General features: G+C 37.1%; 1 protein-coding gene and 1 non-coding gene across 2 annotated transcripts; one reads left to right on the forward strand and one right to left on the reverse strand.

Annotated features, from left to right (window-relative positions):
• The first annotated feature begins 10,932 nt into the window (after nucleotides 1-10,932).
• Nucleotides 10,933-11,039, forward strand: LOC131600782 (small nucleolar RNA R71). The gene has a single exon (XR_009283390.1). It is a non-coding gene; the product is annotated as a small nucleolar RNA R71 (small nucleolar RNA).
• A 9,293-nt stretch (nucleotides 11,040-20,332) lies between these two features.
• On the reverse strand, nucleotides 20,333-20,719 carry LOC131597726 (uncharacterized). The gene has a single exon (XM_058870401.1). It carries the CDS (start codon nucleotides 20,717-20,719, stop codon nucleotides 20,333-20,335), a length of 387 nt encoding a protein of 128 aa, XP_058726384.1.
• Nucleotides 20,720-21,144: the final 425 nt, after the last annotated feature.

Here is a 21,144-nt window from a genome sequence, read left to right on the forward strand (position 1 = left end):
CTAATGTCCTATGTCTACTATCCAGTTAAACACCTCAAACTTTCGCTCTATTGGTTTTAACCTTTGACCGTCTTAAGCCCTCAAACTTTCGCTCTATTGGTTTTAAGACTTACTAATTAAACTAGACATATAAACCAAAAATAAGTGATAATTAATAAAACATAATTTAAGCCAATTTATTTCGGATCCCTACGGTTAACTTACTTTACATACCGACACCTTTAGTAATTTAGCCAGACATATTAATACAGTTAAACATGCATAAATAAATTTGGTTCATATTAATAGGCATATTAATTGGCATATAATATATCATGCAATAATAATATAAATAAAGGCGGTAAATAATAAACCTGAATTAAAATAAATCTGAATTGAATTGAATCTTGAAGTACTCGAACTTCCACCACAGGTTGGCTGGATCGTTCTTCGGGATTTAAATGGCAGAAAATAAAAACAAGGAAATAAAACGATAAATCTAACGTAAGGCTAGATCTACGAAAAGTTCACAACAATTTCCAGTGTAGAAATCGTTGTGAGAAAATAAACGGTTAAATGAAAGCAGAATAAGGAAAAAGCAGTTCGCGGTACAATTTCGGCAGCACTTCGTTGGCAGGAAATCGGACCGATTGAAGTGAAGTGACTGGTCCTATTTATAGGAGGGGCTTTGCAGTTGCTTTGCGTGAAAAGAGGAACTTCTGCAGACTGGGACGTGGAGACGTGCGTCTCCTATTCTTCAGGGAGACTTGAGACGTGCGTCTCAAGTGGAGAGAATTTAGGGAGGTGGAGACGTGCGTCTCCCTTTTTGCTGAGGTGGCAGAGACGTGCGTCTCTGCTTACTTGTGTGGCTTGGGCTGCTTTCCTTCGTGGGCTAGATTGCTTCATTGAGTCTTTGGGCCTCTTTTGGCACACTTGGCCTTTAATTGCACTCCCTTTTTACTTCAGCACCCAATTTACGTCTTTTAGGCATAGAAAAGGGTCGTTTTGGCTCCATTTCTTCTCTTTTTCACAATTCGGCATAGTAAGAGTGTAAAACCTGAAACAAAGCAAAAACACGCGTAATATCATAATAAATTAACATAATAAACGGAAAATGCTATAAATATCTATGGATTTCAAGCTAAATATACGATATAAAATCATGTTATCAAATTCCCCCAGACTTGAACCTTTGCTTGTCCTCAAGCAGAATAAGATAAAGATAAATGAAACACACTTCCACCACGTCGTTCAGTCATACTCAGCTACATAGTGTTCTTATTCGGAAATAATGATAATGAATCTAGCAATAAACTTATAGTAACAACACTAAACAACTCCCAGTATGCATACCAATCCGAATCATGCCATTATAGCTCGACCTTTTTGACTTGTCATCATGTTTCACCCTTTTCATTCGCGCGCAATCACATTAAGCCCATTATCTTGACACGCACATAGCAGAGTAGTCGGTTAGTGACTATGATCCTTCTCATGGAGTTCTGGCACAATATGTGGTATACTCCTTAGCATTCACTTGTAGATTGTGGGGAATCGGACAATAGTCCTTCCTACCAAGTTCAGTACCAGATGACTTCTGAACCAATCGACAGTGAGTTTTTAAATTCTTTGTATTTGAGATTTGCGACCGTTAGGTTAAATGATCTTGTGAGGATCACCTTACTTAGTAGGCACATTTCTTCTTATGGTTGAGCACATAATTATTATTATGAGGATCATACACTTATATTCATCGACTCTCTGCGTAGTTTGTATCTAAGACGGTGCCGACTACTAGAATAAACTACTAAGGGTTATTTCAAAACTTAAAGTCGGTGGTTTTGGTATAACGGGTACTCAAATCGGTTACGCATACTCGGGGTTTTAGAGTGTTGGGACAATAAGGATATTGACTATATTCAGTTTTAGTGCGTTGAGTGTTTGAGTAGCTTTGTATTTCTCGAACGTGTGGGGTTTGCGTTTATCGTTTAGGAGCAAAATTTTTGTTATGGCTCAAGAAAATGGAAGAAATTGAAATAACTACGGAATTATACATATAAGACTTAAATTCCATAAATATTCTTTATTGAATTTGAAAAACATTACAAGGAAGGGAAATAACTGAAGGGAAAAATAAAACTAAAGGAAATAGAAATAATATGACTCCCCCAGACTTAGATGATGCAATGTCCTCAGTGCATAAGAACTACTCCTCATTGTTGCGGTTGCGAGAACTGCTCGCGCCTCTTGTACGAACACGGCGACGTCTATCAGGAGAGTCATTCACACGAATGTCAAGATCATGCAAATATGTAGCAATTTCAGCGTATTGACTTTCGTTCCTAATAGCATAGTCACGGTGCTCCTGTTGCATCTCTCGGATGAGCCTAATTGTTTCAGTTTGGTTTGTCTGCATAGCTTGAACGAGTTGATCTTGGCGTTGAATAGCAGCATACATGGCTTCAAGAGTGATAGGCGGAGGGTTGTTCGGAGGAGGTTGGTTGACATCAGCTTGCCCTTGGTTGAGTTCTTCTTCATTTGCATCCATAGGTTCATTAGGATGTTCTTGTTGGTCATCTTGAGGGTTGTCTTCAATAAGCCTCCAACGTTGCACATAACGGATGTTGATTCTTTCAGGACATGGAAGGATGACATAAGGAATAGGAACTTTGTTGACGACCAAAGTGTATCGGCCATCATGGCGGGGGGAAACCAAGTGGGAGTCACGGCAGTAGGTGAGATCGAGTGACTGAGCAGGTTTCATGAGATGTGAGAGTGAGAGGAGCTCGTCACCAAGACCTAAAGCACAGGCCAAGGTAGTAATAATGCCGCCAAGCAAGAATGGGTTCGTAGCGGGGGCGTTGACTAAGCCTTGGATGTGTTGGAACATAAACGGTGCGGCATTGAAACGGATATTGTTAAGCGCACAGTAAAGGAAAAATAATTCATTTTGGTTTACCTTGTGGTTGTTAGATCTCGCAAAAATAATATGCCCCAAAACACGTTGAAAATAACGTATAGCGGGGTTTTGAATGTGAGAAGCATGGAGAGCTCTCCAACCGGTAGGATTTTCTCCAGTGAGATGGAACCAAAATTCAAAAGCGAGATCCTCCCAGGATCGACCATTGAGTTCTTGAAAGATTGAGCGGTGAGCAATTGGTGCATGATTAAAATGCAAATATGAAGCTACGACATCTTGATCTAGAGCATATTCACGGTTGAACATCCGAAATTGGATGCTACCGGTTGAGAGTGGTTGATTAGAGGGAGTGTCGTAGTTGAAGGAACTCAAAAATTCTAAGACGAGCGGCTCATAAGTAGGTACGGGTTCGGTACAAAGATGGTGGAGGCTAGATTTAGTGAGCAAACGGGTGACACCAACAATGAGACCCAAAGTTTCTAGACACTCGGTGTTCACAAATTTTGTGGGAACAACCGAACGTTCGTAGAAGGCGACATATTTAGTTCGTTGAGCATCATTGTCATCATCTCGGAAGATAATGTTTGAAAGGTCGGGAGGTGGTCTCTCGGGACGCTCACTACGGATTAATGAACGTGGAGGCATGGTGAGTGTGGAAATGAAAAATAGAGATGAAGTGTAGAAGAAATAGAGAATGGTATGAAAGTTGTGAAGAAGAAGAGTGGTGGTGGTGTGGTTTTATAGTGAGGTTTGAAAATGGGGTGGTTAATGGAGAATTAAAATGGATGAATGCTGGTGGTTGAAGTTTGAATAGAATAAAAAAGTGGGAAATGAATGGAGTTTAAGAGGTGAATGATGGAGGATGAATGAGGTTAATGGAGTTTAAATGGAATAAATAGGGGAAGAATGAAGAAGATTGAAAGATGAATTTTTGAAATTCAAATTCAAAATTCAAGAGGGAAAGAGAGTGGTCTGCATGGTCAAACAGACTGCTGGCCTTGGGAGACGTGCGTCTCAGGCAGCCAGTCTGCTGGGGCAGAGCATGGAGACGTGCGTCTCCTGTTCCTTTGGTTCGTGTCAGCTGGCCCCACACAGATGGAGACGTGCGTCTCCTGTTGTAGGCGGGTGGGTCACGCATGCAAGTGACCAGACAGTGCTGACAGATACCATTAATATTGTCCATCAGTTCATAACAGTGTCGGATTTTAATACTATTAACAGCAAAAAATTATAGGGAAGTATATATATAGCAGTCAATAGCAGTGTAACATAACACAGTAGCAGTAATCAAAAGAATTTTGCATTTAATATTAAACCAGTACTGAGTGTTAACAGAAGCAGAAAGCAAAAGTGCAGAAAAATGTAAATCTAAACTAGGAATAGAAATTACTAAAACTAGAAATAAAATCTAATAGTCTAATACGGTAACATCTAGCCACGTCTATTGTTGTTCTGATTAGACTGAATGTGTTTGAAAACTTCGTCGAACTGAGCATTTATGGTGTCGATAAAATCGAAGAAATGCATTTGCAAAGTGTGTAGCTCGTTGCGCACATGTTGTACATCTTGTTGTAGCGCAGTGATGGCTTGCTCGTGCGTATTCAGATTAGGCATTCTTTGATTCACCGATGCGGTAGATGTAGCGGGTTGTTGTTGCTCGACCTCGACATCAGTCATATCAACAGTGTAGTCATCAACAGAATTTTCAGAACGAGTTTCAGGCTCATACTCAGATATAGGTTCATCAATAGGAAGAGGTTCGTAATCAGGAATGGGTTCATCAACAGGAAGAGGTTCATAATAACCAGGAGGTGTTTCAGGTTCAGATTCAGATGCAGGCATTTCCTCATCAAAATGTTCATAAGCTTGAGGAGTTTCAGGTGATGGCTCTCTCTCAGGAATCTGACCATAGTAAAGCCAGTTGGTAGGGTTGTGCACACTCGTCCTAGGATTCGGTAAGGTGAACTGATACCAATCTTTGTTATCAATGAGCAATTCAAAACGATCAGGTCCAAGATTACCGATGATACCTCTATTAAAGCAGAAATTGATGTCCATAGAGGTATGGGTACCAAAAGGTGTCAATCTAAGCAAAGGCACTCTCATTCCTATGGCATTAGCAATCATAGTGACGAATCCGCCGATCCTAATGGGTGAAACTTCGTCTTGCGTGATGCGTTCGAAGTTTGTTAGCATGAATGCGATGGCATTGACCGGGCGATTCTGAGATGTACAAAACATGATGAACAGCTCTTCTCTAGTAACTTCAGTGACATTATCAGGCTTGCCAAAAATATAGTGAGCGAGGATCTTGTGAAAGTAGCGGAAAGCAGGATTGTGGATGTTCTCAGATTGAAATTCATTCTCTTCAGGGTTGTCGTTTCCAGTGATCTTGCCCCAGTATTTTTCCAACTCCCAGTATGGAAGATTTTCTTCAGCTACTTGGGCGTATGCATCAGGTCCATGAGGTAGTTCTAACATTTCAGCAAAGTCTCGGATGCAGAAATTAAACTCCATACCAAAGAGTCTAAAGAGAATAACTCCTTTTTTCAGCCCTTGTCCACAGTTTGGAAGATAGGTCAGGGAGCTCAAGAATTCCAGGGTGAGCTTCCGATAAGTGCTAAACTTGCGGAACAAGTGAGAACCAGTCCAACCGATTTGGTTAAGCAGGTGTAGGATGCTTTCTTCGATACCAAGCTTCACCATAGTTGGTTGGTGAGGATAGCAAGTCAACTCCATGTGTCTTTCAGCCAGCTTGTTAAATCTTGCTTCTTGTCCTCTACCACGGAACACAACTTCCATATTGTCAACTTCTTGCATCGTAGTTAGTAGTTAAATGAAAAACCTAGAAGTTGAAAATATTGAGATTAAGTTAGAACTAGGCTAGTGTTAATTTTAAAAATAAAATTAAATAAAACAAGTTATAATAATAATTATAATTATAAAAAGGAAGTATTTTCTCGAATGAAGAAAGCGGCTATAATTATAATAGTTATTATAAGATGTATGAAAAATAATAAGAAAATTAAAATCTAGAATAATTAAAAATAGAATAGTTAAATGAAAATTAAAAATTAAAATTTTAAAAATAAAAATAAAATAAAATAAAAATAAAAAGAATAAATAAATGTGGGTTGTCTCCCACCAAGCGCTTTGTTTAATGTCGTAAGCTCGACGATTTTAAAATAGAAAACTATTTTTTCGAAAGAGCGGGCAGTTCGTCAAGTTTAAAAACTTCGATGTTTTCATCGTATTCGAGATGATGGTAATACTTAAGACGTTGCCCATTTACGACAAAAGGTTTGACGGTTTCTCCTTTGATTTCTATCGCTCCACTCGGAAATATGTTAGTTATTTCGAAAGGGCCAGACCATCTAGATCGTAACTTACCAGGAAATAATTTTAGTCTAGAATTAAATAAAAGCACTTTATCGCCTATGCTAAAATTTTTCCTAGATATACGCTTGTCGTGCCATTTTTTCGTTCGCTCTTTATAGATTTTGGCGTTTTCGTAAGCGTCTTGTCTAAGTTCTTCTAATTCGTTTATGTCTAGAAGTCGTTTCTCACCAGCGGCAGTGTAGTTTAGGTTTAAGTTCTTAATAGCCCAATAGGCTTTATGTTCTAACTCTACCGGTAGGTGGCATGATTTTCCATAAACGAGTTTGAATGGGGTAGTTCCTATTGGAGTTTTGAAAGCTGTCCTATAAGCCCATAAAGCTTCATTTAGCTTGGTTGACCAATCTTTCCTAGATATAGCAACAGTTTTCTCCAATATTTGTTTTATTTCGCGGTTAGATACTTCTACTTGACCGCTTGTTTGTGGATGGTATGGTGTGGCTAGTCGATGATTTACTCCATATTTTCGAAGGAGTTTCTCAAGTATTCTTGAAATGAAATGAGAACCACCATCGCTAATCACCAATCTTGGCACACCGAACCTAGGAAAGATGATGTTTTTGAAAAGTTTGATAACTACTCGTGTATCGTTTGTAGGAGAAGCAATAGCTTCTATCCATTTTGAAACGTAATCGACAGCTACGAATATATATTGATTTCCAAACGACGATGGAAACGGTCCCATGAAGTCTATTCCCCAGACGTCAAATATTTCTACTTCCAGAATGCCTTTTTGAGGCATTTCATCGCGTCTTGAAATGTTTCCAGTTCGTTGGCATCTATCACAGCTTAGTACAGCAAAATAGACGTCTTTCCACAGGTTGGGCCAGAATAGTCCAGATTGAAGGATTTTGGCACAGGTTCTAGATGTGCTATGGTGTCCTCCACACGGTGCAGAATGGCAATGTGTTATTATGCTTCTTATTTCTTCTTCGGGTACACAACGTCTAAAGATTCCATCGGGGCATCTTTTGAACAAGAGTGGGTCGTCCCAATAGTAATGTTTTAGGTCATGGAAGAATTTCTTCTTCTGTTGGTAACTTAGATCAGGAGGAAGCACACCAGCAGCTAGGTAGTTTACGAAATCTGCATACCAAGGTGCGTCAGATCGGGCTAAAGCTATTTCAGCTAATTTCTCGGTTTCAGAGTTTGGACGGTACGGTTCGAATTCATTTGCTTCTAATTGGGCGATGAGTCTTTCATAAGGGAAATCGTCGTCAATTGGTACTTGTTCGGGTTTCAGATTTTCCAATCGAGAGAGGTGATCTGCTACGACATTTTCAGTGCCTTTCTTATCTTTAATTTCCAGGTCGAATTCTTGCAGTAACAAGATCCATCTCAAAAGTCTTGGTTTGGCGTCCTTTTTGGTTAGGAGGTACCTAATGGCAGCGTGGTCGGTGTATATGATTATTTTGGCTCCTACCAGGTAAGAACGGAATTTGTCTAATGCGAATACGACAGCTAATAATTCTTTTTCTGTCGTGGCATAATTCATCTGAGCTTCGTCTAGGGTTCTACTTGCATAATATATGACATGTAGTTTCTTATCCTTTCTTTGTCCTAGAACAGCTCCTACAGCATAATCACTTGCGTCACACATTATTTCGAAAGGCTCATTCCAGTCGGGAGGTTGCATAATTGGCGCAGAGATTAATGCTCGTTTAAGTGTTTGAAATGCTTCAGTGCATTTATTGGTGAAAATAAATTCGGCGTCTTTCATGAGTAATTCAGTTAAGGGTTTGGTTATTTTAGAGAAATCCTTAATGAAGCGTCGGTAAAAACCAGCGTGTCCCAGAAAACTTCTTATTTCTCTAACGGTTTTGGGAGGTTGAAGGTTTTCGATAATTTCGATTTTTGCTTTATCAACTTCGATTCCTCTATCGGATACGATGTGTCCAAGTACAATTCCTTGTCGAACCATGAAATGGCATTTTTCCCAATTAAGGACTAGGTTTACGCTTACGCATCGTTTAAGCACCATTTCAAGGTTTTCTAAACATGTTTCAAAACTTCCTCCACAGACAGAGAAGTCGTCCATAAAGACCTCCATTATTCCATCTAGGAAGTCGGCAAATATTGCCATCATGCATCTTTGGAAGGTCGCGGGTGCATTGCAGAGTCCAAAAGGCATTCGTCTATAAGCGAATGTACCATAAGGGCAGGTGAATGTGGTCTTCTCTTGGTCGTCAGGGTGGATAGGAATTTGGAAAAATCCGGAGTATCCATCCAGATAACAAAAATGTGAGTGTTTAGCTAGGCGTTCAAGCATTTGATCTATGAAAGGTAAAGGGAAATGGTCTTTTCGGGTAGCTTTGTTTAACTTCCTATAGTCAACGCACATTCTCCATCCAGTTTGGGTACGTTGTGCTACAGATTCTCCTTTTGCATTAGTGATTACAGTGACTCCTCCTTTCTTTGGTACGACGTGAACAGGACTAACCCATTTACTATCGGATATAGGATATATTATTCCGGCTTCTAGCAGTTTTTGGATTTCCTTTTTAACCACATCGCTCATAATAGGATTTATTCGCCTTTGATGTTCCCTAGAGGTTTTACTATCGTCTTCGAGCATAATGCGGTGCATACACAGAGAAGGGCTTATACCTTTCAGATCTGATATGTTGTATCCTAAAGCGGTAGGGTATTTTCTTAGGACATTAAGTAATTTTTCAGTCTCGCTTCGTCCTAAGTTGGCGTTCACTATAACTGGTCGGTTTAGTTCTTCGTCTAGAAACTCATATCTAAGATCGATAGGAAGTGTCTTCAGCTCTATAGCAGGTTTCTTAGGTCCAGGTATAGGATCAGGAGTTAAAGCTAAGCATTCACTCAGGTGGTTATCTTGATATTCCTCACGCCAGTTGTCATCTTCAAAAATTGGCGGCATAGGAATTCTTAGGATGTCAGTTTCCTTATTTGGTTCGGATTTTATTTCCTTGACACACTCGTCGATTATGTCAGCAGAACAGCATGTGTCAATTATAGAAGGTGCTTTTAGGAATTGGGAAAGTATAAATTCTATTTTCTCTTCTCCTACTTCGAAAGTAAGCTTTCCTCGCTTTACATCTATAATTGCACCAGCGGTTGCTAAAAATGGTCTTCCTAATATGATCGGGATGTTAGAATCTTCTTGGATATCCATAATGATGAAGTCAGTTGGGATGTAGAATTGACCTACACGGACAGGGATATTCTCTAACATTCCTACAGGGTACTTAACTGAACGGTCTGCTAGTTGAAGAGACATTCTTGTTGCTTTAAGCTCACCTAGGTTGAGTTTCTTACAGGTCGAAAGAGGCATCAAACTAACACTAGCTCCTAAATCGCACAAGGCTTTCTCTATGATGGTTTTTCCAATTACGCAGGGTATAGAGAAACTACCAGGGTCTTTCAGTTTTGGAGGCATGTTGTTTTGGATGATAGCGCTACATTCAGCGGTAAGCGTTATAGTTTCGTTATCCTCGAGTTTCTTTTTGTTTGATAAGATTTCTTTTAAGAACTTAGCGTATGAAGGCATCTCAGTTATGGCTTCTGTGAACGGTATGGTTATGTTTAATTGCTTCAGAAGTTCTACAAATCTTTTAAATTGCGCTTCGGTTTTTGATTTAGCTAATCTCTGAGGGTAAGGAATTGGTGGCTTATAAGGTGGTGGTGGAACATAAGGTTTCTCTTTTTCGGGTTCCACTTCGTTATTGTTCTCATCAGCCTTAGCAGTTTGTTCGTCAGTTGTTTTCTTTTGGGTTTCCTTTGGCTCTTGTTGTGACATGGGTACGTTTTGGGTTCTAGGATCTATGGGTCCATCGTAATTCGTTCCACTTCGTAGTGTTATCGCGTTCGCATGTCCTTTAGGATTTGGTTGAGGTTGAGCAGGAAACGTGCCAGCAGGGGCAGCAGTAGGTGCTTGTTGTTGAGCCACTTGTGAGATTTGAGTTTCTAACATTTTGTTATGCGTAGCTAAAGCATCTACTTTGTTCGATAGTTGTTTTAGTTGCTCGCTATTGTGGATGTTTTGATTCAGGAAGTCTTTATTGGTTTGTTGTTGGGAAGCTATGAAGTTCTCCATCATGATTTCTAGGTTCGACTTCCTAGGGGTGTTTTGAGCAGCTACAGGCGCTTTTTGGTAGCCAGGTGGTACAGCAGGTGCTTGTCCAGGCGCGTACAACGCATTGTTGTTCTTATAAGAAAAGTTCGGGTGGTTTTTCCATCCAGGGTTGTACGTGTTAGAATAAGGGTTTCCTTGAGCGTAATTTACTTGATCAGATGGGACTCCAGTCAAGAGTTGGCATTCAGCAACTACATGCCCAGTCAATCCACAAATCTCGCAGTTAGGTGCTACAGCGACAGCGGTGGCTGAAGGAGTGATGGTTAAATTCTCGATCTTTTGAGTTAAAGCGTCTACTTTAGCGTTAACGCGGTCTATACCACTTATTTCGTACATTCCTCCTTTGGTTTGGGCTTTCTCTAGAGCGGCTCGTTCTCCACCCCATTGGTAATGGTTTTGTGCCATGTTCTCTATGAGTTTGTATGCTTCATCATGGGGTTTGTCCATTAATGCTCCGCCAGCAGCGGCATCTATAGTCATTTTAGTGTTATATAAGAGACCACCATAGAAAGTATGGATGATCAGCCATGGTTCGAGTCCATGATGAGGGCATATTCTAAGCATGTCCTTGTAACGTTCCCAAGCTTCGAAGAGTGATTCGTTATCTTTCTGGGTAAATCCGTTGATTTGACCTCTAAGCATAGCAGTTTTGCTAGGCGGAAAATATCTCGCTAAGAATACTCTCTTCAATTCGTCCCACGTAGTTATGGAATTGGAAGGCAGGGATTGAAGCCACGCTCTCGCTCTATCTCTCAAGGAGAAAGGGAAAAGGCGTAATCGAATAGCTTCGGAACTAACGTTGTTGGCTTTGATAGTGTCGGCGTATTGCACGAACACGGATAAATGGAGATTGGGGTCGTCTACAGGGCTTCCAGAGAATTGATTCTGTTGAACAGCTTGGACCACTGAAGGTTTTAGTTCGAAATTGTTCGCTTCAATCGCAGGTGGTGCGATACTTGAATGCGGTTCAGCGCGCGAAGGAGCGGCATAGTCTCTAAGAGGACGAATAGCAGCCATCTCTAACTTCGGGGTAATTTGATTGATTTGATCAGTAAAAATCAATTCCTGATTAATCGGAATTTCTGCTACTTCGGGAAGATTGCGAGCTCGACGTTTGACGTTAATGAAACGTTCGATCTCGTTAATTCGTTGTATTAAGTCTCCTCCTTCTGAACGAGTATTTGGCATACAATCGTTCAAAAAGAAAGGGAAGAATTGTCCTAGTCTCTACGGTGTAACAGTGAGTTACGATATCGACTTAAATAGTCCCCGGCAACGGCGCCAAAAACTTGATCGCGACTTTACGTGTCTATAAATCTGATAACTGCAAGTGCACAGTCGTGTCGTGTAGTTTTAAAAGATATCGAATCCACAGGGACTATGAATCGATCTACCGTTATCTAAGGTTACTATGTAAAGCTAGGAGTACTAAAATTTCGATTGTTCCTAAGGGAAAGTGATTGTGAGAAAATAAAGAATAATAATAAAAGACAGGTATCAGTATGTATTTCGTTTAACTAAAGGTAATCCAAAGGTCCATTTAGACATGGCAATAAAACTCAGACCCACGGGTACCCATCCGAACCCACCCCGAAGTTGACGGGGAAAACCCGCTTTGACTGGGTTTGGGTTCGGGTTTGGGTTTTCCCCGATTAGAAAACATGGGGATGGGTCGGGTAATGGGGACACTAGTACCCACCCCGAACCCGCCCCGTTTATTTCAATATGTACATTATTATTTATATTTCATAATTTATATTATTAAATATGTGGCTAATGTTTTAATAATTTGATTTGTATTTATTATTTTAAATATTTGAAATATATGTATGAAATTTTTTGAGATTGTTTTATTTTGTTATTTATAATGTAATTTGATTTTTGAAAAAGTAAATATTTTTATTAAAAAAATTGATTTTACGAAATACATGGTGGCGGGGCGGGGATACCCGAACCCGTTAAAGACGGGTTTGGGTTTTAATTCCCCATCCCCGTTTGGGTTTGGGGCGGGTAACGGGGATTCATTGGGGATTCGGGTTTGGGTTTGGGGGAGGTAAAAACCGTCCCCGACCCGCCCCGTTGCCATGCCTAGGTCCATTGGCTTTTGCATAATTAAATTAAAAATCTTTACTAATTCCAATTGATTAAAAATCCTCGTCTCAAACTTTCGCTCTGTTGATTCAGACTACTATCCTAATCCTAATGTACGCTTTCGCCATCCCATTAGATTTTAGAAGAGCTTTTTGGAAACAATGTAATTAATAAAATGCCTATTTTACGAGGTTGTTATCTATTTAAATCTCCTAATCTCAAACTTTCGCTCTGTTGACTCGAAGCAAGCTAATAACCCTAACGTATGCTTTCGCCATCCCGCTCGAGTGTAAAAACAATTTTTGAAAATAAATAAGTTCCAATTAGTTTTAATACGCTTTCGCCATCCTTAAAACTAATGTCCTATGTCTACTATCCAGTTAAACACCTCAAACTTTCGCTCTATTGGTTTTAACCTTTGACCGTCTTAAGCCCTCAAACTTTCGCTCTATTGGTTTTAAGACTTACTAATTAAACTAGACATATAAACCAAAAATAAGTGATAATTAATAAAACATAATTTAAGCCAATTTATTTCGGATCCCTACGGTTAACTTACTTTACATACCGACACCTTTAGTAATTTAGCCAGACATATTAATACAGTTAAACATGCATAAATAAATTTGGTTCATATTAATAGGCATATTAATTGGCATATAATATATCATGCAATAATAATATAAATAAAGGCGGTAAATAATAAACCTGAATTAAAATAAATCTGAATTGAATTGAATCTTGAAGTACTCGAACTTCCACCACAGGTTGGCTGGATCGTTCTTCGGGATTTAAATGGCAGAAAATAAAAACAAGGAAATAAAACGATAAATCTAACGTAAGGCTAGATCTACGAAAAGTTCACAACAATTTCCAGTGTAGAAATCGTTGTGAGAAAATAAACGGTTAAATGAAAGCAGAATAAGGAAAAAGCAGTTCGCGGTACAATTTCGGCAGCACTTCGTTGGCAAGAAATCGGACCGATTGAAGTGAAGTGACTGGTCCTATTTATAGGAGGGGCTTTGCAGTTGCTTTGCGTGAAAAGAGGAACTTCTGCAGACTGGGACGTGGAGACGTGCGTCTCCTATTCTTCAGGGAGACTTGAGACGTGCGTCTCAAGTGGAGAGAATTTAGGGAGGTGGAGACGTGCGTCTCCCTTTTTGCTGAGGTGGCAGAGACGTGCGTCTCTGCTTACTTGTGTGGCTTGGGCTGCTTTCCTTCGTGGGCTGGATTGCTTCATTGAGTCTTTGGGCCTCTTTTGGCACACTTGGCCTTTAATTGCACTCCCTTTTTACTTCAGCACCCAATTTACGTCTTTTAGGCATAGAAAAGGGTCGTTTTGGCTCCATTTCTTCTCTTTTTCACAATTCGGCATAGTAAGAGTGTAAAACCTGAAACAAAGCAAAAACACGCGTAATATCATAATAAATTAACATAATAAACGGAAAATGCTATAAATATCTATGGATTTCAAGCTAAATATACGATATAAAATCATGTTATCACCAGGGCCGGGTTAAACCCCCAAGACACGTCCGTCCATGAATCAGGAAAGCTGAATTCTGTCGTCTTCGACGACGTCATCTCCCAGTGCCTCGGAGTCGTCATAATCTATTGGCGTATAGACCACACAATCCACTGAAAGGGTCATCAATCCAAAAATAACAAATATACAAGAGCGGAACAATAAGCACAAACAGAGGATACAATATATATGGCTAGAGATCTCATTCTAACGCATGTATATACACGTTTACAAATAATAATACATACAACAAAATTAAGACTCATTCCTAATGCAATGTCTATATATCGATGCACATGATTTCGGAATATCAATCCCTCTACAAAAGGTCGTGGTATCGCTTCAGGATTTAGCGCCACTAAGGTGATAGGTATCTTACCCATCAATCAGACTCAATGATCCACTACGGGATAAGGTGGTTCCCTCTTGGACACACACCCCGTGCCACCTCTCTGGTGGGCACCTCGTGACTCCTCTCTGGTAGCCACGTAACCATGAAATGTATGAGTATATAATTCCCCATTTCAACATATGGGTACATCACCATAATTAATCACTTATCTCATGCATCAAAATTTTCACGAAACACATTTATATAGCATTTACTCACCTTCACAATCAGCCACTTTCAAAATAAACACATAAGAAGATACAGAGCAGGTATATACAAAATATATATTTTATTTTTATTCTTGAGAGAAGTATATAGAAATAGAGAGATGCCCTTACAGTTACGAGAGTTGTAGAATTGATGTTTTGTTTGGCGGGTCGTGCACCTTTATCCAAGACGAACTAAATTAGAACAACTAATAGAACGAACTCGTACGTCATAAACTTCGTTGATATCTAATTTGTCATTTTATTTAAAACTTAAATTATAGTTTTCATTTTTAAGAAAATAAACTCCTAAATATCCATCCATTTAATTTGTCTATTATTCTTCTTTAAGATAAAATTAATTATTAATTATTTAGAACTCCAAAGCTTATAAAAATATATTAAAAAATTATAACAACTAGATTAAGTTAAACTTTGTTATAGAATAGAACCAAAACATAGTTATAAACATGCTGTGAGATATTTTTCTTTTAAAAACAAGGCTATGAGAGTACAAGAGTTTTCCAGCACAAATCTAGAAACACGTTTACATGGACATTTCTAAAAACGCTTATGTATGTACTGTAAAATAATGTCCTTTGATATTAATGAAATATTAAATATAAATGATACATCCTACATGATACCACCTACATGATACAACTTACATGATATAATTTTACTAAAGTTTAAATCATGCACTAGTGTTTAAATGAAATAGTCTAATTATTATACTTCAATAATATTTTGTATTTATTATAGAAATTTTATTTATGACTTAACTTCATTTTTATTTAATCGCAATTAATTGAACAACAAGGTTGTAAAGAATCTAAAGTATGAGCCTTATTTATTTATTTATTTAAAATAAGTAATTAATTTTAATTAATTAAATGGTAATAAAATAATACTGAAAATTTATTACAGAAGAAAAAAAAAGTTTTATCAATTATAACTATTTATGTATAATATATAATAGGTAAAATTTAAAGAGAGAGTGAGGAGGACTTACCTAAATGTGAAGATGAACTAGGAGTGTTGTTTGTTTTCTCTACTGTGTAAGAAGGTACGAAGAGAGAATAGAGAGTTAACACAACACTACCCTATTTATAGCAAGAGTTCACCTTCTTATGTTGTTTTCCTTCAGCTATGTCCGAGGGTTTCTTTCTACTTGCCAGCTGATCATCATGACAAATCACTTCTCATTAATACATGTAGTGATAAATATTCTCCCATATCTACAAATATCTATCGTTATCTCTCTTCAGAATTTTTATTTTGTTTTATCTGTATAATGTTCGGTGTTATGTGACATTGATAAAAATGCCCGAAATAATTTTTGTCGATAATGAAATTCTTTTTCGGGTTATTCTATACTGCGTTATATAAAAATATCGGTCGAGAGAAATAAAATTTATTATTTTTATTATTAACTTTTATTAATCTACTAAAAATAATTTATGTTTTCACTGATAAAATTTTGTTATGAACAGAGATTATTTTAAAATTTTAAGCGGGTAAAACTAACATTTATTGGAGAGACCGGAAATTAATTTCAAGAGAAACTATTTTTATTTTTTTAACTCTTTCATGAATAATTTTTTTATTCTATTACTAGAATCTCCTTATCAAACAGGGGTTGTTTTAAAAATTAAGGCGGCTAATTTTACCGAACATTAAAGAGACTGAAATCAAGATTTTTAAGAAACTTATGTCTTGAACTACTAATGAAATAAAAATTCTAAGATTTTATTAGTATAAATACTATTTAACTATATATTTGATGAAAAATATATTATAGAGGTGAGAATATACTATAATTTTAAAATATTAATTTATTTATAAAATTACGGGTCTTACAGCAACCATGTTAAACCATCACATTATCACATCACAAGCAATGTACTTTCACAAACATACATGACATTTTACACAATCACGCAGTAATAAAATCACCTGCTGCCAACCAAACTATTTTTATTGAAATGATTATCTCACTACCTTTCTAACGCTTAAAACAACGTTCAAATTGGACTTACGGGTCAAAAGTTATGGCCAAAACTATTTCGGCCAAAAAACGCAAACAGCTGCTACCGCGCTGAGCGTGGCCGCGATGGACTGAACGTGTAATTTTGCATTTTTCATCGTTTGATGTCTTCCGGACCTATGATATTGACTCCGTAAAAAGTCTCAGCCTCAAAATTCAAAATACTTCAATAATGTAACAATTATAATAGCATACAACACCTATTTAGAGGTCCTAACATCATACATACATCATGCAATCATCCATTCATTCATTTAATACATAATTTTCACCAATTTCATCGGTCTAAACATAATTAATCATCACATATCAAGGATTATCACAAAAAACCTAATAATTACAAAACCATGGAAATTTAGGGATTTCATCCTAAACATGTTTGTAACCATCATACATTATCATACAAACCCAGTAATCATGTAAAAACACACCCTTAGCTTGATTTCTTGATGAACTCTTGAGTTTCCACCTTAGTTTTTCTTCTCCTCTTTCTTCCTTTTCCTTTTCTCTAGGCTTGCCTCTTTTATAGAGGTCCATTGAAAGGTATTTACGGAAAAGGTTTGGGAGTTACAAGTCATGGAGAGGCCCAATGATAATTGTTTATGAAAAATAGTTGAAAGATGTTTTGAAAGATGTTTTGAAAACAAATGAAAATATTTACAGAAAAAAAGGTTTGGGACTTACAGCTCAAGGAGAGGCCCAATGATCTAAGAGCAGTTTCACCAGAAATAATGATCCTCGTAGTACCAGAGTTGTAAAAGATGTGGGTCTTATACTCTAAAAGAAGCCTGACTGTATTTGAAATTGAATTGTATGTATTTGATAGTTGAAGATGACTTTAAAATAAAATAAAAAACAAAGGGTTAGGTCTTACACTCTTTAAAAATCAAGAGGCCTAATATTTGAATGAAAGGAAGTGTTTTGAAAGTTCTCTTTTTTTTGAAAAATTTTGAAGGGGGTTTTATTGACTAAAAACCCTAAGCGTTTGTTTAAGGGAGAGTTTTGTAAAACAGTTTTGAATGACTAAGACAGACTAACTAAGGTAAGAAATGTTATCTACACCTAATTAAGACCTAAGAGATTAGGTTTTATTCACAAGATTATTTGAAATTGATTAGGTTTGAAAAATCAAAGGAAAACTTATTTTAAAAATATTAAAAATACTACAAAAGTATCACTTTTAAACCTAATAAAAATACATCAAATAATTAATATTTTTGTGATTTTTATGCATGATCATAGAATATATGTGATAAATGAAGAGTTTGTGAAAAATCATTTGAAAATAATTAATTTTGAGAGGTTAATTAATTATGTGAAGTTTGAGAAAAAATGGAAGAAATTGGTGATAAAAAATAAGGTTTGGTCTTGTAAAGGCTTGAACCCACGCCCTTGGGGTTCACAACCCAAAACCTAGCCAACCGAGCCACGCGCTCAGTCTATTTAACACATGACTTCATTTTATTATATTTTAAAATGTTTCAGAGATTAAAAAAAATGGCGGCATGGTCATCTTCAACCTCAAGCTTCCCTCAAAAATTTGAATTTCTATCTCCCTCAATTCTCAACCAAATGCAACGATCCAAACATGGTTTTCACTCGATTTTTAACAAGGAACATGATGGTGGAATTAAAATACATTTATTTTAAGTGTATCTCAAGAATTTTATCATGAACATGGAGATGGAGATGGTGATGAAGATGAATGCTCCAATCAGGTGAGACCTTCAGGATAGCTCTGCTCGACCTCAACTGCGTAAGCTTCAAGTTGAAGAGATGGTGATTCTGATGTTACAGAATCGCAATAGGAGCTTGGATCACTTCCACATGATGTGTATGAAGTATAGAAATGCTCACTTTCAAGGGATTTCCTCTGGTTTGAAGAACTCACTTCTTCATGCCATGAGGAACTTGAAAAATGAGAAAATTAGGGAGAAATTGAGAAATTAAGGATTGAAGTTGCTTTGATGTGATTTTTAATGAGATTGAGCTCTCTATTTAAAGGAAAATGAAATGAGATAGCCTTGAGATTTGAATTGCATCATCTAAGCTTTCCAAAAAGTCTTAGAACATAATTGGATCTTACTTGAGCAAGAAGTTATGATTTTCCAAAGAAGGCACCATATAACTAGTTTTATGGTGCCTTCTTTGGAAAATCATAACTTCTTGCTCAAGTAAGATCCAATCATGTTCTAAGAATTTTTGGAAAGCGTAGATGATATAATTAAACTCTTTTGTTGATGGCTTAAAACAATTCTTCTTGGATCAATGTGAAAAGTGACTTGGAAGTTGGTGAAAAAGTTGATAAAAAAGACTTAGAAAATTTTTCTAAGTGTTGGAAGAAACTTCACCAATCCATATCTTTCAAATGGTTGACTTTTTGAGAAAACGTTATATGTGAAAAAGTTGTAGATCTTGATTTTCTCTTCAAAATGAGCTTTGGTTGAGAAAATTTGGCCAATAGATGATAAAGTTATGACTTTTCAAAGTTTGAATGAAGAATATGTAATTCTTCAATAAAAAAAGTCAAAACCCTAAAATGTTGACTTTTGATTCTTGATCAATTTTATTAATTTCTCTTGATTAAATGGCTTCAATAATCATATGTGAATGATTTTGATCCTTAGAAGTCCATAGTTAACCAAATTTCTCAAAAGTCAAAGGTGATCTTGAACAGTTGACTTTTTTCAAATGAACTGAAATCTTATGGATTTCAACAGAGGTATTCTCTCCCAACCAAATGAGTGATATGAGTGATTCATAATGGAGTATTAGATATTTTTGAGCCATTATTTAAGCCATGGGATCATGTCTTGATCAAAAGTCAACTTCCCAGGTGAATTAGGTCAAAAACCCTAATTGTGGACCAAATGAAATTGGGAGTTGTTGAACTTGAATTGAAGTACATCTTGGCTTGGACATTGATTTGGGAATCATTTGAAGTTGATTAAGCTCTTTGAATCATGTTTTAAAGCTTCAAGGGTCTTCCCAAGTGAAAGCCTTGATTTCAGTCCTTGATGAACTAAAACCCTAATCTGGTGCTTTTGAGGGACTTGAGGCTTGATGCCCCTGAGATTGGAGATAATATGTAGATGACTGAAGCACCTTGATCCCTATGATTTTGTTGAGTATCATTTCAATCATTGATTGATCCTTTTGTCTAAATTTCCTGGCTTGAAACCCTAATCTGAGTACTTGGTGAACAAGTGATTGCTCTGGGTATCTGTTTTGAGTTGATGGAGTATGTGAGATGCCATATGATATGACATCTTAGGGGGGTCAAAACTTTAGATATGACACATTCCCCATCATTATACAACCCGTTATAGAGTAAGAACCCCGCCCTTACCTTTGGATTGAAGGTGTTTTACTCTTTCAATGGAACCTTGCCCTAGCTTCTTGAGTTCTTCTCCTCTTTCACATTCTCTCTAATTCTCCAATTTCTCTATCTTTCTCATTCTCTCCAATTGCCCAATTACTATCTAACACCTTATTCTATTATTATTATTATTATTATTACTATTATTATTCAACTACGTAATATACTAGCATAATTAATAATAATAATTCATACTTTCACAAAATAATTCAAAACCAACCAATTAAATAATTAAGTAAAATAAACGAGCGTTACAACTCGCCCCACTTAGAATATTTTCATCCTTGAAAATTACCTCATTCGAACAATGTCGGATAAGATTCTCGCATCTTGCTCTCTAGTTCCCACATCATACTCTCTTCGGAAGCTCCTCCCCAAACTACTTTCACAAGAGAAATATCCTTGCCCCTCACTTGCTTCATTTTGTGATCTTCAATCCTCATCGGTAATGTCTCGACCGTAAGATTATCCCGAACTTGTATGTCATCCATCGGAATCACATTAGATGGATCCATAATGTATTTCCGAAGTTGTGAAACATGGAATACATCATGCAAATTCGAAACATTAGGTGGTAAGGCCACCCGATGAGCAACCGATCCTACTCTTTCCGAAATCTGATACACACCAATAAACTGAGGTGTTAGCTTCTTCGACTTCAACGCAAGTCCAACACTGGTCATTGAACTGACTCTTAAAAACACATGGTCACTGTTATACCCCAAAATTTGCCCGCATCTTTTTTCAAGAAAACTCCAATCTGAAAATTAAGAGTCTCATATAATCATGGATTTTTATTTCAACAAATATCCTGACATATGAAATACTTAGTTTTTAGAATTTTTCTTATACAGTAATTTGGCTTGCAGTTGAATTTATTCTTACGCAAACGCCAAATGCTGTTTATTACTTCACACATGCTATTTATTTATTTACAGATAAATAGTACTGACACAATTGGTACGGAGTTAAATCTTTTTTGCAGGCGCAGAATCAGGAAACTCAGACTGTACTGGTAACAAGTAGATTATTATTATCTTTTGTTTCCCACTAATTTTTGTACTATATTCCATTATTTTCAAAAATCTTTTCAAATCTCTTTTTTCAA

Source organism: Vicia villosa, linkage group LG4 (genome assembly GCF_029867415.1).
Source record: "Vicia villosa cultivar HV-30 ecotype Madison, WI linkage group LG4, Vvil1.0, whole genome shotgun sequence".
Classification (NCBI taxonomy): Eukaryota; Viridiplantae; Streptophyta; class Magnoliopsida; order Fabales; family Fabaceae; genus Vicia; species Vicia villosa.

What these genes read in the sequence shown, in the direction of transcription:
- LOC131597726 (XM_058870401.1), bottom strand. Translation starts at nt 20,719, where the DNA reads ATGACCAGTGTTGGACTTGCGTTGAAGTCGAAGAAGCTAACACCTCAG.